Here is a 14,026-nt window from a genome sequence, read left to right as displayed (position 1 = left end):
TCTGGTGTTGGCCAAAGCGTTTCTACTCAACACGTCCCTGAGACGGGAGATGTATAACCACATTGTGAAAGGCCGTGTAATATTTTTCTTTCTCATTTGACTTCTCAAGACCTTGTGCGTTGCATCTCCCCTCTTCCAGATAATTCCATACTCCATACTCGTGTATTGAGATCTGCTTTTGATAACAGCTTGCATACTAAATTTGCATTATAGTTGTAAGGCGGGGGGGGGGGTGAGCAGGTAATATTGAAATCAACAGTGAAATGTCTGTTAGCCACTGCTGTCGTCTCTCTGAAGGCAACTAATGTCATCTGGTTTCCTGTTTCTGCTTCCAGAGACACTTCATCCAGATACAAGGAAATCTGTACACATACTATGCTTTGTCATCTTTTGGAAAAATAGTAACGTCGAGTGCCTGGATGTCTCGATAGATAGAATATGTGACTCTCAATCTCGGGGTTGTGAGTTCAAGCCCCACGATAGGTGTGGAGCCTAGTTAAAAAACATTTTTTTTTAATGTTTCTTTTTAAAAAAATTTTTTTAATGTTTATTTATTTTTGAGAGAGAGGGAGACACAGAATCCAAAGCAGGCTCCAGGCTCTGAGCTGTCAGCACAGAGCCCGATGCGGGGCTCGAACTCACGAACCGTGAGATCATGACCTGGGCTGAAATCAGATGCTTAACCGACTGAGCCACCCAGGCGCCCCTATCGATTCACTTCTTCTTATTCTTCTTTTTTTTTTTTTAATGTTTATTTATTTTTGAAAGAGAGCGCGCGCGCGCATGAGTGGGGGAGGGGCAGAGAGAGAGGGAGACACAGAATCCGAAGCCGGCTCCAGGCTCTGAGCCGTCAGCACAGAGCCCGACGTGGGGCTCGAACCCACGAACCATGAGATCATGACCTGAGCCAAAGTTGGATGCTTTACCGACGGAGTCACCCAGGCAACCCCTCCAAAAAAAATGCTACTACTATGCAGAACTCTTTTTTTCCCCTACCTGCTAGAGGTCTTCGGGATGGTTCCACATACCCAGGCCTACAGGATTTCCTTGTTCTAGTTTATGGCTGTGTTGTGGCTCATCATTGAAATGTTAGCATTTGTTCCCTTCTGGGGGTCATTGGTCACTTCTAATCCTTGCAGTAGTAGTAGCCACCTGCTACATCGCCTCCTTGCCCAGGTTCAAGGGTATCTGTAGCACAAATTCTCAATGGGAATAGCTGCTTGTAGGATCGAGCCTGGTAGTGGGCCACCTGGTAAAAGACGTTGCCACTAGAATATATTTTGATATTTGATAGGGCAGTCTCTTTCCAAAATTATCTTGCTTATTCTTGTGTGGCTACTTATTTAAAAAAAAAAAAAAAGTTGGGTGCCTGGGCGGCTCAGTCAGTTAAGTGTCCGACTTCGACTCAAGTCACGATCGCACGGTTTGTGGGTTCCAGCCCCGCGTCGGGCTCTGTGCTGACAGCTCGGAGCCTGGAACCTGCTTCGGATTCTGTGTCTCCCTCTCTCTCTGCCCCCACCCCCCACTCATGTTGTGTCTCTCTCTGTCTCAAATATAAATATTTAAAAAAATTTTTTTAAGTTGTATTATGGACAGTTTAAAGCACATGCAAAATAGGGAAGAATAAGGTAACAAACAAACCTGAACTTAAGCGCCAACATCAGCAGTTTCCAGTATCCACTGCCGAACATGTTTGAGCTCTACCCCCATCCGTTTCCCTGCCACTGGAGAATTTTGCAGCAAATCCCAGACATCATTTTCCCTGTAAAAACTTCCATACGTATCTTGAAAAGATCGAGCCACAAACAATAACTGCAATCATTATCACACCTAAAAAGTTTAACAATAATTCTTCAATATCATTGTGTAGCCTGTGAGTATTTAGATTACAATTTTTTTTAACGTGTATTCATTTTTGAGAGAGAGAGACAGAGTGCAAGCCAAGAAGGGGCAGAGAGAGAGGGAGACACAGAATCTGAAACAGGCTCCAGGCTCTGAACTGTCAGCACAGAGCCCGCCGTGGGGCTTGAACTCATGAACTATGAGATCATGACCCGAGCCGAAGTTGGACACAACCGACTGAGCCACCCAGGTGCCCCCCTAATTGTTTCTTAAATATTTACTGGTTCAAATAAAATTTCAAACAAGGCCCACATACTGCACTGGTTTGAGGGCAGCTTCCTTTAAGTTCTGGGTTCCTTGTTTTGCCCCTTGCAACATATTTGAGGGGCGCCTGTGTGGCTCAGTTGGTTAAGTGTCTGACTTTGGCTTAGGTCATGATCTCAGGGTTTGTGGATTCGAGCTCTGCTTTGGGCGCTGTGCTGACAGCTCAGGGCCTGGAACCTGCTTCAGATTCTGTGTGTGTCTCTCTCCACCCCCCTCCCCACTCTTGCTCTCTCTCTCTCTCTCAAAAGTAAATAATAATTTTAAAAAACATTAAAAACTTAAAAAAACTGGATTGTTCGCCCTGTAGGCTTTATAGAAGTCTGATGTCACCCTTGTGGTGTAGTTTAATATGTTCCTCTGTTCTCCCTTTGACCAACCAATGCCCAGGCTCAATTTCCATTTCTTTCTTTCTTTCTTTCTTTCTTTCTTTCTTTCTTTCTTTCTTCTTTCTTTCATTTTTCTTTTTTTTTTTTTAATTTTTTTTTTCAACGTTTATTTATTTTTGGGACAGAGAGAGACAGAGCATGAACGGGGGAGGGGCAGAGAGAGAGGGAGACACAGAATCAGAAACAGGCTCTGAGCCATCAGCCCAGATGCGGGGCTCGAACTCACGGACCGCGAGATCGTGACCTGGCTGAAGTCGGACGCTTAACCGACTGCGCCACCCAGGCGCCCCTCTTCTTTCTTTCATTTTTCAAAAAAAGTTATGTTTAGTATTTATTTTTGAGAGAGAGAGAGACAGAGACAGAGCACGAGCCAGGGAGGGGCAGAGAGAGAGGGAGACACAGAATCTGAAGCAGGCTCCAGGCTCCGAGCTGTCAGCACAGAGCCCCATGTGGGGCTTGAACTCACAAACCGTGAGATCATACCCTGAGCCAAAGTCGGATGCTTACCCATCGGAGCCATCCAGGCGCCTGTCAATTTCCATTTCCTGGCAAGACTTCCACGGGGGCATTGTGCCCTCTTGACAGGAGGAACTCAAAATCAGCTTGTCCCTCCTTTTGTGACTTAAGCAGCCACTCAGATCCATCAAGGATCCAGTCTTTATTTTCCAACGTTTTTTTTTTTTTTTTTTTTTTTTTTCTGAAAAATCGCACACATCTAGAAGTCAGAAGAATAATACAGTGATTACCCCTAGGATCCACAATTACCTAGATTGCTAAATACTACTTGGTCACACTGTATCTATCCATTCCTCCCATCCATCAACCCATCTCATGATTTAGACACAAATCAAAATAAGTAGATGTGTCATCACCAGCACAATGTACAGCACTTTTGCATCTTCCCAAACTGTCCGCATTAAACACTGATGCCACATCCCGCTCCCCCTCGGCCCCTGGCGGCCACCGCATTCTACTTTCTCCACTAGTTGCCTAGTCTAGGGACCTCATATCTAAGTGCACTATGTGTCCTTTTGTGCCTGGCTTGGTTCACTTGGCCTAATGTTTTCAAGCCTCATCCGTGTTGTAACGTGTCAGATGGGTTTTTCTTTTCCTTTTAGGGCTGAATAATATTTCACCGTATTTATACATCATGTTTCGTTCACCCCTTCGTCCGCTCGTGGACACTTAGGTGGCTTCTGTCTTTTGTGAATAACGCTGCTGTGAACCTTGGTGTCCACATATCTGTTTGCGTCCCTTTTGGATGTATACTTAGGAGTGGAATTGCGGCATTGTATAATTCTATGTTTGTTTGTTTTATAATGCTACTTTTTTTTCACACGTTTATTTAGTTGAGACAGAGGGAGAAACAGAGACAGAGAGAGAGAGAGAGAGAGCATGAGCAGGGGAGGGGCAGAGAGAGAGGGAGACACAGAATCCGAAGCAGGCTCCAGGCTCTGAGCTGTTAGCACAGAGCCCGACGCGGGGCTCGAACTCGTGAATAGTGAGATCATGACCTGAGCCGAAATCAGACACTTAACCGACCAACCGAGACGCCCTGGCGCCTCACTTTCATTCTGGTTTCGATTTGCATTTCCCTAATGGCTAGGGAGCTTGGGCATCCTTTTATGTGTTTAGGGACCATTTATATCGCCTCTTTGAAGAAATGCCTAGGGGCGCCTGGGCGGCTCCGGCAGTTGAGCATCTGACTCTTGATTCCGACTCAGGTCATGATCCCAGGGTCGTGGGATCCAGCCCTGCATCAGGCTCCATGCTGGGCTTGCAGCCTACTTAAGATCCTCTCTCTCCCTCTGCCTCTCTCCCCCACTTGTGCTCTCTCTCTCTCCAATTTGTTTTTTTAAGGTTTATTTATTTATTTTGAGAGAGAGAGACAGAGACAGAGACAGAGACAGAGAGAATCTCAAGCAGGCTCCGTCAGAGTGGAGCCTGATATGGGGCTCGAACCCATGAACTGTGAGATCATGACCTGAGCCGAAACCAAGAGTCAGATGCTCAACCGAGCCATCCAAGCACCGTATCTCTAAAATTAAAAAAAAAAAAAAAAAAAAAAATTAAAAGAAATGTCTATTCAAGTGCTCTGCCCATTTTTAATTGCTTTTTTGTTGTTGTTGAGTTATTCTCTTTTATTCCCCCCCCCCCAAGAATACTGACCTGTCAGGTGAAGGTCTTTAGACCCTGCCTAGTAGTGTCTGCATTGTGCTCTTTAAATGTTGCATTGAAATCCCACCTTGTCACCTCAAGGAGAGTGTCTGGAGATCCCCTGTTCATTTCCTCTATAACTTCCAGGAATTTCTGTAATCTGGGTATCATCCCTTTTCACATACACAGGTTTCTCACGCCATACAAAAGTAAAGCGTTCCCATGAAACCTTTATGAGCCAAAATGGCTTAAAGAGAGGAAGTACTTCTCATTAATTTATACAGAAAAAAATTGTTAGCGTTCCCAGACCCAAAGAATAACCTCTCTTCGTTTTTTCTGAGACCTTAGGGCACATCCTACTAACGGATGCACAAAGTAAATCAAGATAAAGTACGGATGCCCATAGACACAGGTCAGAGCCCTGGGGGCTGGGGGCTGAGATGCTGCGTGTAATCCCCGGGACGGGGCTTGGCGGTGTCCCTCTCCCTGCCTCTGCGACGTCCACTGCAAAACCAATGCCGAGTACTATTTTTTCGCTTTTCATCTTTTCTCATAAAAGGGCAAATCGTTTTCGGATTTCTTTCGGTTCCACAAAAACAGGTACTAACGCAGGTCTTTCGTAAACGTGAAGTGGCGTAACGGAACTTTAGAAAAGTGGGGGATACCGGTATTATTTACAAATACTTTTGATTTTGGTTTTAGGATATCTCGCGGGACTTTGTGGGAAATGGACTGGGGGGGAGACCCGACTGGAGGGGGAAGGTGCTTCAGCTGAGAGAGGAGGGGGCGTGGCCTCAGGATGGGGCGAGGGCATGGGAGCTGGGTGCCATCGAGGACCCCGGCCAGGTCCCTCTCTGGAGCCCCGATCGGAGGCGCGAGGGGAAGGTCAGAAGCTGGGGAGACGGAGTAGATGGAAGTCTTAGGGTCCACCTGACCCCCAGTCCCTTCTCTGGGGGTGGAGAAACCGGCTGCCCGGAGGGGTGGGCAGGGGCGCGGAGGACAGGGGTAAGGACCAGTTACAAGTAGCATCCTCAACAGATGGAGGCTCCAGACTCGGCTGTACCCCAAACACCCGGCCTCAGCATGACCCACGGGGAAGGGGGGGTCCTCGAAGATCTTCAGAGGTAAAGGGCCCCCCAGTAGCCACTCAGTCGACACACAGCCAGTCACAAAGGCCCGATACATGTAGGCTCTGTTCATTTTCACGTCTTCCCTCATCTCAGGGGTCCCTCAGCTGTCACCCCCAAATCTCTTATTCACCCCCACGAGGAATGTTGAGATCTCCCACTGCGCTTTTAGACCCTGCCTAGAAGTCCCCCCCACTGTCAGCTTGAAATCCCACCTTATCACCTCAAGGACAATGTCTGTCAGGAGATCCCGTGTTAACTTCCTCTCTGGGAACAGGACACCCCCCTTCACCCAAGTTCATCAGGAAGGAGGTGTCTTCCTTGTGCTGAGAACAAAGGAAGCCGACTGCGTTCGCATTTCCTGTCAGTGCATTTAGAGGCCAGCGGTGTTAAGTCAGGTCTGCCCCTTCCACGACCCAGCAGCACCCTCCACGTCGTCGCTAGGTCCCCCACTCTGGACCCTCTGGGCCACAGAACATCCCCTCTGCCCTTCCCCAGGTCGGGGCAAAGAGCAGCCCCTGGACTTCTGTCATTGTAACCACTGTGGCTGTGCTTCCGTCCCCGGGGTGCCCCGCCTGCTCCCCACTGCCTTGCACCTCATTAAGGCAACTTCCTCCTGCAGGCTGGCCACGATGTCACCCTCGGGGCTGCTGCGGGGGGCCTGCAGGACCACACTTATCTCCCTGCTCCTGGTCTGCTGTCTGCTGCCCCCAGGTGAGGCAAGTCAGCCTGGGGAGGGCTGGAGTTGGGGGATCGGGGGAGGGTGGGGGAATGGAGAGAGCAAAGCTTCCCACATCCTGGCTGCCGCAACACTTCCTTAAACTCCCACCTGACAGGGGGCTCATCACTGGCCTCAACAGAAAGTTATGGCTTCCTTAACTCAGCCTTCAGGGCTCCCCTGCCTGTGACTTGTCTCCTACCCCAACGCGCGTGCACACACACACACACACACACACACACGCAGTCCCTCCCTGGACCTCTGTCTCTCCTTTTCCCTCTGCCAGGATCACTTCCCTTTCACTCAGATAACCAATTCTGACTTTCCCTTCCGAACTGGCCCGATTTGTCCCCTCCTCCAGGAAGCTTTCCCTGACATGCTTCCTCCTACAGTCTGGATCAGGGTCTCCCCTAGCCTTCCTCGGAGGCTTCCCCAGTTCCTGACCAATCATCCGTCTTCCCCACCGGACTGAAGTACCATGAAGGCAGGGAGGTGATGTGAAAAGGTGGGGCCTGCAGAAGGGTAGATTGAGGCACTGGAACAAACAGCGGTGTCCCTCTGTTCCCACAGGTGCCCAGGGGCAGAAGTTCCCACTGAGGGTGGAGCCCCAGAACCCGGTGCTGCCTGCAGGAGGGTCCTTCTTGGTGAACTGCAGCACGGATTGCCCCAATCCCAAACTCATCACCCTGGAGACATCCCTACCCAAGAAGCCAGTGGGCAATGGCCTGGGCTGGGCAGCCTTCCAGCTCAGCAGTGTGACCAGTGACAGCCAGGTCCTCTGCTCCGGCTTCTGCGATGGCTTCCAGATGACAGCCTCCTCTGACATCACAGTATACCGTGAGTGATTGTGGCTTGGAGGTGGCACTGGCCTTGGGCAGTAGTGGGGGTACATGGCCAGTGGTGCGGGGGAGCAGGGAACCCTGAGTCTCCAGAAAGGAACGAGGGCTCTGACCCAGAGCTTGGACCTGAATGTGTGTGTGTGTGTGTGTGTGTGTGTGTGAGAGAGAGAGAGAGAGAGAGACAGAGAGAGAGACAGAGAGAGAGAGAGAGAGAGACAGACAGACGGACAGAGACAGAGACAGAGAGATACATCTCAACCATATGCCAGGGCAGCAGCTGTGAAATCAACTTGTGTCCCAACAAGGATTCTTAAATGGTACCTCGTGTCTTTTATGTATTACTTTTATTTTCACAGCAGTTAATCATTCATGCATGTGGTTCCAAAATCCAAAAGTATAAAAAGGTGTGTGTTAAACCTCCATTGCCTTGTGCTGGCTGCGAGTGGTCACTGTTTTAAATGTGGACACTAGGGGTTCATTCAGTCTTTAAGAAGTCTCCCAGGCGGAGGAGGTACACTTAGGAGCCCCATTTCACAGATGAGGAATTTAAGCCTCAACGGGGTAAAGTTGCTTGTCAGGGTTCATAGCCTGGAGAAGCGGGTAGTCTGGCCCTCAAACCCTTGTTCCTAACAGATGAGTCTTCCTTCCCAGACCCCACTGTTACTAGTTTCTTTCTCTCTTTTTTTTAAATGTTTATTTATTTATTTTGAGATAGAGAGCGAGAACCAGTGGGGAGGGGGCAGAGAGAGGGAGGACACATGAAGCAGGCTCCAGGCTCTGAGCTGTCAGCACAGAGCCCAATACGGGGCTCAAACTCATGAATCACGTGAGATCATGACCTGAGCTGAAGTCGGACGCTTAATCGACTGAGCCACCCGGGTGTCCCCTGTTTCTTATGGTTCCTGCCAGCATCCCTCTGCACTTAAAAGAATACAGTAGACGAGAAAATAGAGTACGGACGCTCGTGGAACCTACCGTTTTGTGAAGCCTTCCTAGATAAGTGTAGTGTGTGCGTGTGACCGTGTGTAGGCTCCTGCTGTGGGCCAGTATCCGTTTTGTGTACCTGTGTGCGTGTCTGTGAGCGTCTGTATGTGTGTCATCATCTCTGTGTGTCTGTGTGAGTGCACACGCGTGTCTGTGTGTGTGTATCTGAGTGTGAACGTGAATGTACGTGTCTGTGTACGTCAGTATCCACACCTGTGTGTATATCTGTGTAAGCGTGTTTTCTATGTCAATGTGTGTGTCCGTGTGTGAGTGGCCGTGGATGTCTGTGTCAGTACATGTCGCTGCATTCATATCTTTGTGTCCGCATTTCTGTATAGGGCGTACATTTGTGTGTGTTCCAGATGCCTCTGTCCAGGGCTCTGCGGGAGCCTGTAGGTCCTGTCTCGCCGGAGCCGACTGTCCTCACCTTTTCCCGACCCTGTGTCGCATTGGGTAGCTTAAAAGCGGCCATCGAGGCAGTGTTTTCATGGTAGAAATTGGCGTATGCTCCATATTGCGGCTAGCCCACCGCACCCCAACCCCGAGTTCCCGAGCATTCCTGGCATTTGCTGGCCTATCATCACCTCTGACCAGTGGTGCCCCGATGGGGGCCTCTTTGTTAAATATTCTAAAATCGTCAATAAAGGTTTCTCCTACCGTCCGAAAGTAAAGCATTCCTATGAAACTTTTTATAAGTCAAAATGATAGAAAGTGAAAAACCAATTAATTTATATTGAAAAAAATGGTGAGCATTCCCAGACCCCAAAAATAACCTCTCCTAGGCTTTTTTTTTTTTTTTAGCTTATTACTTTATTTTGAGAGAGAGCACATGCTCCCGGAGGAGGGGCAGAGAGAGACAGAGAGGGAGAGAGAGGATCTCAAGCAGGCTCCGTGCTGTAAGTGCGGGGCTTGAACTCAACAAACCGTGAGATCATGACCTGAGCCAAAATCAAGACTCCGACGCTTAACTGACTGAGCCACCCAGGCGCCCCTCCTAGTCTTTCCTGAGACCTTAGGACACATCCTGCTAACGGATGCGCAAAATAAATGGAGATAAAGCACTGATGCTCACAGACACAGGTCAGAGCCCTGGGGACTTGCGGCTGAGATGCTGAGTGTAATCCCGGGAAGGGAGCCTGGTGGCACCACCCTCCCCGTGCAGGGTGCCTGCTCTCTGTATAACTGCTCTCTGTATAGCTGCATGCTATTTTCGTTTTTTGCCATTTTTTTAAATTTTATTTTTTATTTTTAAAAATTTACCTCCAAGTTAGTTAGCATAGAGTGCAACAATGACTTCAGGAGTAGATTCCTCAGCGCCCCTTACCCATTTAGCCCACCCACCCTCCCACCACCCCTCCAGTAACCCTCAGTTTGTTCTCCATGAGTCTCTTCTGTTTTGTCCCCCTCCCTGTTTTTATATTATTTTTGTTTCCTTTCCCTTATGTTCATCTGTTTTGTCTTGTCTCTTAAAGTCCTTATAGGAGTGAAGTCATATGATATTTGTCTTTCCCCGACTGACTAATTTCACTTAGCGTGATACCCTCCAGTTCCATCCACGTAGTTGCAAATGGCAAGATTTTATTCTTTTTGATTGCCAAGTAATACTCCATTGTGTGTGTGTGTGTGTGTGTGTGTGTGTGTGTGTGTGTGTCACATCTTCTTTATCCATTTATCCATCGATGGCCATTCAGGCTCTTTCCATACTTTGGCTATTGTTGCTAGTGCTGCTATAAACATTGGGGTGCGTGTGTCCCTTCTAAACAGCGCACCTGTATCCCTTGGATAAATGCCTAGTAGTGCAATGGCTGGGTCGTAGGGTAGTTCTATTTTTAGTTTTTTGAGGAGCCTCCAGACTGTTTTCCAGAGTGGCTGCACCAGCTCGCATTCCCAGCCATTTTTCTTAAAAGTGGAAATACTCTTCAGATTTCTTTCCGTTAATACTAACTAACGCAGGTCTTTTCATAAAAGTGAAATGGTGTCATGGAACTTTTGAAAAGCTACACTTCCCTGTAGTAAGATGTGAAATATTTTTCATGGCAGCCAGTGCACGGGCCTCTGTGATAGCTGAGATCCGGGCTCAAATCGTTGAGGGTATGAGATGTTTCCCGAAGGAGGCCCAGGGTTTGGTACGCGTGCCTCAGAGGGACACTGCTGTTGCGGCGGGGAGAGGACGCAGCCTGGGGGTGTTGAGTCCCTCGTGACTGTGTCATAGCATCCTGAGAGGCTGCTCTGGTAAGAGCCTGGAGAGCCTCGGATGGATTGAGGGGGGGGGGGCGGCTGGGCCAGGCTCTGGGAGAGGCCAAGGCCAGAGTCCAGGCCAGAAGCTGGGAGTAGCCATGGGAGTCCCTAGATGTGACATCAAGGAGGCAGGTGACTGGGCACCTGGCTCAGTCGGTTAAGCGTCTGGACTTCAGCTCAGGTCATGATCTCATGGTTCAGTTCGTGAGTTCGAACCCTGCACTGGGCTGTCTGCTGTCAGCTTTGGACTCTCCATCTGCCCCCCACTTCAAAAATTAATAAACATTATATATATAAAAAAAAGGAGGCAGGTGAATACACGGGTCTGGAGTTGGGAGTCTCACCTTCTAAACCCAGCCGGGCCCCTTTCTGGCTATGTGTCCTTGGATAGGTCATCTCACCTTCGCCTCTCTGGTCCTCAGTTTCTCCATCTGTAAAGGAGAAGAATAATAGAGAAGATTTCACTTGGTTGCCTGTGAATGAAGGTGGATGACATTTGGAATAGGAGGGGCGGCTGGGCGGCTCAGTCAGTTAAGTGTTGGCTCTTGACTTCGGCTCAGGTCATGATCTCACAGTCTGTGAGTTCAAGCCCCACAGCACGCTCTGTGCTGACTGCACGCAAAGCCTGCTTGAGGGTTCTCTCTCTCTCTCCCTCTCTCTCTCTGCCCCTCCCCCGCTCATGTGCTCTGTTCTCTGTCAAAATAAACTTAATTTTTTTTTAAATTGGAAAGTCTAACGAAAACTCTAAATAAACAGGAACTTTTATGAGTACTAATAATGTTGTATGTGGTCATAAGTTGGTCCCCTTCCTTCCTTCTTCTTTTTTTTTTTTTCTTCCCTTAACTGTGAATTTCTCCAGAACAGAAAATCTGACTTTATTTCAGTGCCTGGCAAGGTGTCCCACGAAACAGGAAATAATAATCATGATGCTAAATGACAATAGCAAACACTTCTGCAGGCACATACTAAGTAAGCTCTCCAGGTTTATTCAAAATTTCAATTCTGCACTGGGGCACCCTCAGCCCCCTCTCTGCTCTCTGGGGTGGGAGTTGCAGGGCTGGCTGCTAAGTGCAATTCTCCCCCACCCCCACCCCTACCCCAGGGTTCCCGGAGCGCGTGGAGTTGGCCCCCCTGCCCCGCTGGCAGCCCGTGGGCGAAAACCTCACCCTGCGCTGCCAGGTGGCCGGCGGGGCGCCCCGGACCAACCTCACGGTGGTGCTGCTCCGCGGGGAGGAGGAGCTGAGCCGGCAGCCGGCCGTCGGGGAGCCCGCCGAGGCCACGGTCACGGTGCTGGCGGGCAGAGACGACCACCTCGCCAATTTCTCGTGCCGCACGGAACTGGACTTGCGTTCCCGAGGGCTGGGTCTGTTCCAGAACAGCTCGGCCCCCAGGCAGCTCCGAACTTTCGGTGAGGGAAGGGACTGCGGACGGTGGGTTATGAGCTAAGCCAGAGTAGAAGCGCCCTGGCCGGGAGGGTTTGGAAAACGGAGTGGACTGGACCTCAACGGCTTCTGGGAAGGCATGCCCTTGGCTACTGGACCGTGCACAGCTTCCGTTGGGAGACTCGCGGCCGCGGTAGCCTACGAGAAGGCTCTGTGGGTGTATTCTGGGTAGGGGGTGATCCAGGCCGCAAGGTCTTCTGGGAAAGGACCGTGGTTGGGGGCACTGAACGAGTCATGGGGTAAGGGGAGACCCTTTCACGGTTCTGGGAGACCTCCTCCTGCTCACGCCTGCCCTTCTCCGCAGCCCTGCCCGTGACCCCCCCACACCTCGTTGTCCCCCGGCTCTTGGAGGTGGGAACGACGTGGTCCGTGAACTGCACCTTGGACCGGCTGTTCCCGGCCTCCGAGGCCCAGGTCCAACTGGCGCTGGGGAACCAGATGCTGAATCCTGCTGTCGAGAGCCATGGGGATACGATCACGGCCACAGCTACAGTCACAGCGAGCGCGGAGCAGGAGGGCGCTCGGGAGATTGTCTGCAACCTGACATTGGGGAGCGACAGCCGGGAGGCCCGGGAGAACTTGACCATCTACCGTAAGAGGGGGCGGAGCCAAGACGGCTCGACAGGCGGGACAAGGGGCGCGGCCTCGGTAGCCGAGTGGCGCCGCACAGATGACGAAGACTAGACTGGAGAGGTGGGGCCTGAGCCTCCAGAGTGGGAGGGGTTGTAGTGTGGGCGGGGCCTAAGTAACTAAGGGTATAGCCCAAGTGTCCCAAGTTGGAAGGGGGCGGGGGGGGGGGGAGTAGGCGGTGGGGACCCGCAGAGTAGCAGAAAGACATGGCCTGATACCTCGAGACGAAACAGGTGTTATGGAGGGCGGGGATCCGATGTGAGGTGGGTGGTCAGTAAACTCCAGGGCAAGGCCCCGCTTTTAGGCTTCAGGGGGCCCATCCTAAACCTGAGTGAGTCCAGCGCCTCCGAGGGGACCAAAGTGACTGTGACTTGCGCGGCCGGAGCCCGAGTCCAGGTCACGCTGGATGGAGTTCCGGCTGCGGCCCCTGGCCAGCCTGCCCAGCTTCAGCTAATCGCCACCGAGAGGGATGACAGGCGCAACTTCTCCTGCAATGCCACGCTCGAGGTGGACAGGGAGATCTTACACAGGAACAGGAGCGTCCAGTTGCGTGTTCTGTGTGAGTAGGTCACTCTGACCTTTAAACCCTTGCTCCCCCTGTTTGGTGGGAAGACATTACTCTTCCTTGCCACGCTGTGACTCCAGTATGTCTAATCATTTGACCGTTTCATAGACGGTCCCAAGATTGACCAAGCCAAATGTCCCCAGCGCTTGACGTGGAAAGACAGAACCACCAATATCCTGCGGTGCCAGGCCCGGGGCAATCCGGACCCCGAGTTGCACTGTTTTCAGGAAGGCTCCCGGAATGAGGTGCCCGTCGGGATTCCATTTACCGTCATGTTAAACTATAGTGGTACCTACTCCTGCCGGGCGGTCAGCTCTCGAGGCACATACACTGTGACCGTGGTGATGAACGTTCAGGGTGAGCCAAAACGGGGTTGTGGATGCAGACGGACAACCCACGCGGGGAGAGTGCGTGTGTTTATACTCCTTGCTTCTCTGCATAGGTCGGAATGCCCATGCTGTCACCATCGTCATGGTGGTGTTAGTGACCCTGGGGTTGGTGACTACCACTGCGGCCTTAGTGTACGTCTTCGGGTTGCAGAAGAGGAGTGACATTTACCAAGTGAACCAGGGGAGCACTTGGTTGCCCCTGACGTCTAGGCAGCCCGAGGAGGCTGTGGGGGAGGGGCCGTCCTGAGCTTCGAACCTGGGGGATGCTGGACCAACGACGATAGGGGTTTGGCTGTATCCCCGGTTCCACACCAATAAAGCCCTGAAAATCCGGAGTCTGTTGCTTGATTCCACTTGCGCTAAGGAGCTCACCCACTGTGCTTTG

At 50.9% G+C, this 14,026-nt stretch overlaps 1 protein-coding gene across 1 annotated transcript; it reads left to right on the top strand.

Annotated features, from left to right (window-relative positions):
• Positions 1-6,240: 6,240 nt before the first annotated feature.
• On the top strand, positions 6,241-13,976 carry ICAM3 (intercellular adhesion molecule 3). The gene is made up of 8 exons (XM_047096952.1): positions 6,241-6,334; positions 6,459-6,550; positions 7,125-7,391; positions 11,718-12,023; positions 12,362-12,649; positions 12,992-13,246; positions 13,361-13,609; positions 13,695-13,976. Exons 2-8 carry the CDS (start codon positions 6,469-6,471, stop codon positions 13,886-13,888), a joined length of 1,641 nt encoding a protein of 546 aa, XP_046952908.1. The 5' UTR covers positions 6,241-6,334; positions 6,459-6,468; the 3' UTR covers positions 13,889-13,976.
• Positions 13,977-14,026: the final 50 nt, after the last annotated feature.

This window comes from Lynx rufus, unplaced genomic scaffold (assembly GCF_022079265.1).
Source record: "Lynx rufus isolate CCGP_SWC_20201006 ecotype Redwood Valley unplaced genomic scaffold, mLynRuf1.p SCAF_4, whole genome shotgun sequence".
Taxonomy (NCBI): Eukaryota; Metazoa; Chordata; class Mammalia; order Carnivora; family Felidae; genus Lynx; species Lynx rufus.
The sequence above is the reverse complement of the archived record's forward strand: the minus strand, read 5'-3'. Positions and strand labels throughout refer to the sequence as shown.

Excerpts from the sequence above, each read along its gene's own strand:
- ICAM3 (XM_047096952.1), top strand. The coding sequence starts at position 6,469 with ATGTCACCCTCGGGGCTGCTGCGGGGGGCCTGCAGGACCACACTTATC. Across the intron at positions 12,024-12,361 it reads CAGGCAGCTCCGAACTTTCG|CCCTGCCCGTGACCCCCCCA; the intron begins GTGAGGGAAGGG and ends CCTTCTCCGCAG. Across the intron at positions 13,247-13,360 it reads CGTCCAGTTGCGTGTTCTGT|ACGGTCCCAAGATTGACCAA; the intron begins GTGAGTAGGTCA and ends ACCGTTTCATAG.